Raw genomic sequence first — 7,426 nt, 5'->3', positions numbered from 1 at the left:
TTTTTTTTTTTTTTTTTTTTGCCAACCATTTAAACATGTAAAAGCAAAGCAATGTTTAGCTCTGGAACCGGCTATTCACAAATAGGCCCTGCAGCTGGCCTGCCAACCTCTGCTGTCGCCCCAGCTCTCCCCCCGGCTGCCTAAGCCTACATTCGTTCTGGACCTGGCTGCCCCGGTAGATGTTTTATTACATGGGAAGCAGGGTGCTGCCTCACCCTCTGCTCTTATCTCCCAGCCATTGTGAAGAATCAATGAGACACTGACTATGGAAAATGAATGTAAAGGGGCCCTATACAGAAGCAAAGAGGGGCGAGGGGTGGATGAAGGAGATAGGTGGCAGAAGTTTCAAAATCTGGATTCAGGATGAACTAAAGCAGAAATTCTGAGACTGGGAATTGTCCCTGGAAGCTAAAATGAGAGCGCCTCACGGCCCGGCATCCATGCTACCACATCCATGCATTAGCTAAACACCGCGATGAGCATACATTTCTTCACGTCCATAGAGACGGGAATTTCTACTTAAAAAGAATTCCGAGGCATCAGTGAAGCAAAGCAATATACAACTTTCTTATTGCCAGCACTTAGAAAATATTGCATAAAAGGGATGACAGCTGGCTCTGTTCCTCTCCTAGTCCGGTCCTGAAAGGTCCCTCTGAAGGATGCAACAGCTGACACACACTCTGGACGTGGGCATCTGCACAGGGCGAGTGACCGGACTGCCAGCAGATCTGGACGGCCTTCATGCTGCCCAGCTACAGACAAGTCAAGCCCTCGCGACCTCCCGGGTCCTTCCGCACAGGACCCTGCGAAGTCAGGGAGCAGCCACTGCCCAGACGCCGCCGCTGCCTGGCGACGAGGCAATCCCGCGGTCACCCGAATCGCCTTCGCGAAGCAGTAGCCTGAATGACCACGCGCAATGGGACCGAAGGGCAGAGAAAAGGCGAGGTTCACCTACTTCGGGAAGCCCAGATGGGTGCGAGCCAAAGGAGGAGCAGCGCAGCCTGGACACCAGACGGGGCGGACGTTTGAATGGCCTCGGCGTGCCTTTCAAATCTCGCGGCCGGACTCAGGAACCAATCGTCGCGCTCGCCCTCCGACCCGGAAGCCGAACCGGCGAGCGCTGGACCCGCCCAGAGCCAGGAAGCTGTGCCCAGGTCGCCCTCCCAGGCTTTGGTACGTAGGTACTGAGCATGGCGGGTTTGGGGGCCGCCAGCCCGTGATGCTCCCCCAAGGACCCTTCCCTGCTCCCCGGAGCTCTAGCCTGTGTACTGCGGGGTGGGCGTGGGTTGTCTCCGGAGAGGCGTCGGGGGAGGGAACACCCGTGGGGGACTGGATCTCCTAGGCGGGTCCTGAGAATGTCGACCCTAGGCTTTAGAGACCTGGAGGTGTGTGAGGGGTCGCCTTCCAGTCCGGCCCGCGAATCTCTTGCACGTCCTATTTCCTCTCTGCTCTATGGACGTCTGTGGTCACCGTAACACGTGCCCAGACTGGAATGCTCATTTATTGAGGTTATTATTGATATATAAGCTCCCTGAGGGGAGGACTCATCTGTATCAACGTAGATACTCGAAAGATATTTAATGTGTTTGTTCGGAGCCTAGAATGACACCTCGTCTTAATCAACAGCAAATTAAAATTATTCTCTTGTGGGGATGCTATTCAGTGCCCGCTACCTGTCCCATTACAGATACGTTGAGCCTTATGGCTAGCGATATAGCATGGATATCTCACGTTACCTCCGATCCTGTGTTTCATATCTGCTCATTTTATTGCGTGGGTTAACGTTGATTCTTAACATTCCTAGACCATAATATCCTTCTAGGCTCTTCGACTCCTAGTCTCTTTAGGCAGGGGTAGGCGTTTCCAGTTCATACCACATTGGATAGGAATTTGGCTAGACTGTCAAATTGGAATATTAAAAGCTATATAACTAAAACAAATATTATAGCATAGTCTTAAAAGAAAGGCAGATGTGTGTATCTGTGTTTTCTCTAGTGTCTGGGCCCAATACATACTAACTCTTTTCAGTCCTTTCCCCGTTCCTCCACTTGGCAAGATCTTAGGCAAAATGGGGACTATTGGTAGTTCCAGTTTTTGTGGTACTCTTAAGTGTGATGATGTCAGTAAAATGCAAAGCATGCCAACTATAAATAGTGCTGTATCTCTGCTACATGATAGTTTTATGAATCTATTTTTATTAAAATTATTCAACCTTCAGGTGCTGAACATGTGTGTTTGTTAATATAAGCAGAATTCTCTTTTAGGCTGCCCCAGGTATTGCAATGTCCAGCCTTATTTGATTCCTCCCTTGGAAAACTAACAGTTTCATTTTGTTTCTGGCCCACAGTTCCGCGACAGTCAATCGAAGGCTGATTGGTCCTCACAACTTCATCCAAGATGAAGCAGGATGCAACAAGAAATGCCGCCTACACCGTGGACTGTGAAGACTATGTCCATGTGGTAGAATTTAATCCCTTTGAGAGTGGGGACTCGGGAAACCTAATTGCGTATGGTGGCAGTAATTACGTGGTCATTGGCCTGTGCACATTTCAGGTTAGTCTACAGACTGCAAGGAGCGATGGTGGAGATGTTTTATCAATAACAAAATACACAAACCAAGGCGAAACTTTAGAATTGTGTTGCGCTTGAAAAAAAAAATGACTTGACGATCCACAGAGAAAGGCTCTCCCAGTCGCAATGATTGAGACTTGTGTGCACATGACGTAGATGGTAAAATAAAAAGTATGAAGCGCTTCTTAACCCAATGATTACTAGTGGAATATTCTTATATATTATATGTTCATAAAGGGTATGATGTAACTGAACACACACACATGTATTTACGTGTATTAAAACGTCCAATTAAATGCAGTCCAGTTCACTTTCCCTGCATTATAATGTGTTATAGGAAACAGGGTTACGTTGAAATTCTAAAGAAAATTTCTTTGAAAGAATCTGTAGCTTTTGTAATATTTGTCTTTCCTATGGATTTGATTTCATACTTTCTGTATCTGCGGCGTCCAAGTAGAATAGCAAAGTGTTTGATTGTGTCTACAGCAAGCCGTTGGTAGCTCTGAACTCTGCAGCCACGTGGTCTAGACATTGACTTATTAAACCTTCATTAGATAATGAACCTCTCTTCTCTAGATGTGAGGAATATGATGTCCAGGACGGTTTGTGAGGTGTAGGGAGTGAGTGCATGTAAGTTTCCCATAGGACATTTGACACATTGTAACCCGTATGTGAGTTTTAGTTGTGGTCGAGAGGGACAATAATGACAGCCGTGCTCTCATATTTAATCATCAAAGGAAAATTGCTCCTAAGAGACCCCATACCGTGTTTTCTCACAGGAAACCGAGGTTACATATAGGAAACACTCAGCAACGCTGATTCAACCCTCTGGAATTTCTGCAATTCTTTGTTTAACAAAGTAATGTTTACAGAACTATATTTTTATGACCCTTGACCTAAGTTCAACTGGACTGTCAGAATCACAAGTCATGTGATAATGTAGCGTTATCTTAAGAAAGATTTATTAAAAACTTTCTCTAATGTGGGCCACTGATCTACAGAAAAGCAGATAAAAATTCATATGGTGGGATTATGTTTCCCCTAATTACTGTCAGTGCTTCTTGAATTAATAGATGCAGACACAGAATTGTGTTTCTAAATACTGATAAATATATTTTCTTCTAGTTTAAATTCAGTTAGGAAATGCTTGAAGAAAGAGAGAAAGGAAAAAATATTAGGAGAAGAAAAAAAGAAAATAGGTAACGAGGAGAAAGGAAAACGAGAAGGGAGATGCACGAAGTATTTGTATGGTTCAGAAGGCTTGTCTTTATTGATCCTCGGACCTGTGAGAGCTACAAAGTAGGTCTTCCAAGTTATCTAAGGAAAAAACAATGGGGTTTTCTGTTCTCCTACCCGTAATGAACACATTAGAGATAGAGCTAAGAACCACTGGCCTTTCCATTCCAGAAGAGAATAGTTTCCATTCTGTCTCAAAGATGTTTAGGGGATTACATAACTAAGAAATGAGAACAAGATTTAGATCTCTTTCTAAACCCTGTTCTTTCCTTCCATCAAACCCATTCTGTTTCTATTGAAATTAAATCAATAGTTCAAATATTCTGAAGGATTTATTTTCATTAGTTTGCCCTTGGAGACTGAAAAGAAATTACAGTTCTCGTGTATCTGTTCAGATGCTATTCAACATTCCCATTCTCTCACCCTAGAACCTTTAAGTGTGGTATCACCCAATTTCATATCTTGTAAGAAAATTTATATAAATGGAACCAATTTCCCCATGCCTGTCAGAAACAATAAGATTGTCAGGAAAGGCTAAGTCCAGAAAGTTTGGAGTTTCAGCAGAAGCGTTTCAGAATCTCATGCCGTCCTCAGAAGGATCCAGAAATGCCGGTCGAAATGGTAGACTTGTTGATTGTTAGACATTTGTCCAAATGCGTGAGTACTAAGGGCCAGGAAATTCAGAAATAAAAATTTGTAAAGACCTTATCCCCAAAGAGATCTTAAATCAGTGCTCTTGTAAAAGCCTCATTTGTAAATGACCAAATGAGGATAAAGTTTCGCAGCTCGTTCACTCTTGAGTAATAAAGACGTCTCTAGTGGGTCTTGAATGAGAGCGTTGATCTAGGCGAGTACATTGTTTTTGTGGAGAAAATGAAACAAAGATACCTTAATCCTTTGGATAACCAACTTCATTTAACAAGTATTTATTGAGTTCCATTTGTATGCCAAACTCTTGTGTTCAGATCCAAACATTGTTTAACAGATTGGACCAAGTCAAACAAGCAAAAATTTAATAAAGAAGACTATAAGTCTTAAGACAATAGACTTAGAACTGGGAAGGGAGAATTAGGACTTAGAAATTTTAGCCACCTGAATATTAACCCAAGTCAACACAATGGGGAGCCAAGCAGAGCGAATTCAATACTATATCCAGTTAGGATATAACATGAGCCACAAATATAAGTTTTAATGTTGCGGTAATAACATAAGAGTAGGGCCATGAGATAGTTCAGTGGGGAAGGCACTTCTTCCTGCAATCCATGTGGTGGGAAAAAGAACCAACTCCTAAACGTTGTCCTCTGGCTCCAGCTTGTACACATCTGCACACATTCCCAGACAATAAAAATAAGAGGTCGGATTAACTCTCAACATTCTACTAAGGTAAAATACTAAAATACTTCATATGTAATCAATATAATAACATAAGTCAATAAAAAATAATATAATTTTAGTTGATATGTTAATAGAGATCTTTGTATATTTTATACCTTATAAAGTAAGTGTACATGCTGGCTGCATTTCAAGTGTTTTAGGTTCTATGTGGCTACTGGCTACCTTATCAGACAGCACAGTTCTCTATAAATTGATAATATTTTATATAATAATCTTTATTTCTCAGCATTGTACTCTGATTAAAATAGATAGTGTATTTGAAAACAAGTGTCAGAGCCTTATTAGAATTGTTTAAAACTCATGGAAGTGGTGTTGGACTGGCAGAGTTTGACGTATCACCTCCGTTTGTTTGCAGCTGTTGCTTCAAGATTGGCGCTAAATTATGCTCTGAATGTGTTCACCTATTAGAAATGGCTACAGCAAGGGTTGTCATCACTAAACTAAGCTTATTCTCTACACTTCCAGAGACAGGACCTAGGGCATTAAGTAGAATTTACATGGAGACAGTCCGGCTTAATGCTAAGAGCTCTAATAGCCCTATCTACTGCTGAATCTGCTTCTCCCAAAGCAGCCCTTTCTTTCTCATTGTAAGTGTTCAGAGAGCTGTTTTTAATATTTTTTCAGATGTTTCAATAAAAATGAAAGCACTAAATAAGAGTTGCATCAGATAAACCAGCCTTAATTTACTGAAATTCTGTACGTGGCTCTAAATGAGTGCAGTAGAAAGCCTACCACTTTCAGATCCTTTAATAGCCCTTCTACCGACTGGGCTGTTCCTCAGCCTCACATTGCTGGAGCCTTGTGTAACCATTTCTATTACAGCAAGTTTTCCAACGGCTCTAATTTCCTGCCTATACAATACTGCCTACACCCCGGACTGAACCAGAAGTTCATTCGTCTCTGTCTATACCACACACACTGTGACTTTCACCGGCTGCTCGGTAAGAGACAGTCCTGCCGGGGCACGGCAAGGCTTGCTGGTGATACATAAAGCTCAGTCTGTGCAGCCCCGTGATTTCACCATCCCTCTGGCCGCTCAGTAATTCCATATCTAATTTGAGTGACAAATACAGGACCTGCTTTTCATCACTCTCGTTACAGTAGCAAAATAATGTGTGTTTTTATATAAAAGTTCGTTTTTAGATTTGTCAAGTATGGAAAAATAGAGCTAAGTCAGTCTGCAGTCAGCTGCGATTGGGCTGCTGGACTTCACTTTCAGCTGTGTGGTGGCTGCTGCCCACGCATCTGTTAGCTGAGCGGCTGTGATGCACACAAATTATGAAGTAGTAAAACTTGTCAGGTACCTTTTCCCAATTAGTGTATTTCTACTCATTTCTTCAATTAGTGGGAAATCTTTTTCTTAGGTTTACCTGAAATTTAAAGTTCCTTGCAAATGGTGTTTGAATTTAAAAGACATGGGGAAGATGCCTGGGCAGTGGCTTTGCTAGGATCTCAGAAGCTGTCCTGGGAAAACCAGTTCATCTACTGGAATTCAGCACAAGTACACAAGTGAGAGTGTTCTCTGAAGTGTGTAAAGAAATACATAAAAGCCGGGCGATGATGGTGCACGCCTTTAATCCCAGCACTCGGGGGGCAGAGGCAGGCGGATCTCTGTGAGTTCGAGACCAGCCTGGTCTACAGAGCTAGTTCCAGGATAGGCTCCAAAGCCACAGAGAAACCCTGTCTCGAAACCACCCCCCCCAAAAAAACAACATAAAATAGATCCTCGGGAGTCTAAGAATTGGGAGAGTAGCAGCTATTTTGGAAGACGCCGAAGTTTCTCCCCTCGTTGCCTTTCTTTCTCCCAGGGAATGTGCTTGGGATTTTTTTGTGGCCATTTGCTATTTTCTATGTAGTATTATCATTATGTGCCAGAATTCTGAACCAGTATACCTTTATAGTCACCGTCCATGGCTTCTAATGGGACAGGTGCATTGCAACGTCTTATGCATATTAACACTGGAAATTAGCACTGATGTGGAAGCTTGAACTGTCTGTCATCCAAAGGGTCCTCCGCATAGTTAAAACCTCAAGGATATGTTCAGTTGTCTATCAGTCGATAAGCCACATAAACCATATCATTTTTGAAAAAAGTTGTTAGGCAATGTTTTTACTGCTAAAAATAAAATGCCTCCTAGGTAAAGTAACATATTTACTGCTTTGTTTTACCTAAGAGGTATTTTGTCTTTCTTTGTAACTGAGGCTTAACAACTGTTTTTGTTTG

The 7,426-nt window shown here is 42.5% G+C and overlaps 2 protein-coding genes across 2 annotated transcripts in view; one reads left to right on the top strand and one right to left on the bottom strand.

The window, feature by feature from the left end:
• Parpbp (PARP1 binding protein) overlaps positions 1-1,062 on the bottom strand; it is a 39,568-nt gene extending 38,506 nt beyond the window's left edge. The window contains exon 1 of the mRNA XM_013350315.1: positions 956-1,062. The gene's annotated coding sequence lies outside the window, so the exon portion shown is untranslated. The remainder of the gene's footprint in view (positions 1-955) is intronic.
• A 48-nt stretch (positions 1,063-1,110) lies between these two features.
• Positions 1,111-7,426, top strand: part of Nup37 (nucleoporin 37) — a 32,467-nt gene continuing 26,151 nt past the window's right edge. Inside the window, exons 1-2 of the mRNA XM_005358209.3 lie at positions 1,111-1,173; positions 2,348-2,553. Coding sequence (XP_005358266.1) covers positions 2,398-2,553 — 156 coding nt within the window. The 5' untranslated portion in view covers positions 1,111-1,173; positions 2,348-2,397. The remainder of the gene's footprint in view (positions 1,174-2,347; positions 2,554-7,426) is intronic.

The sequence above is a fragment of the Microtus ochrogaster genome, chromosome 24 (genome assembly GCF_000317375.1).
Source record: "Microtus ochrogaster isolate Prairie Vole_2 chromosome 24, MicOch1.0, whole genome shotgun sequence".
Taxonomy (NCBI): Eukaryota; Metazoa; Chordata; class Mammalia; order Rodentia; family Cricetidae; genus Microtus; species Microtus ochrogaster.
This window is presented reverse-complemented; position numbering and strand designations above follow the sequence as displayed.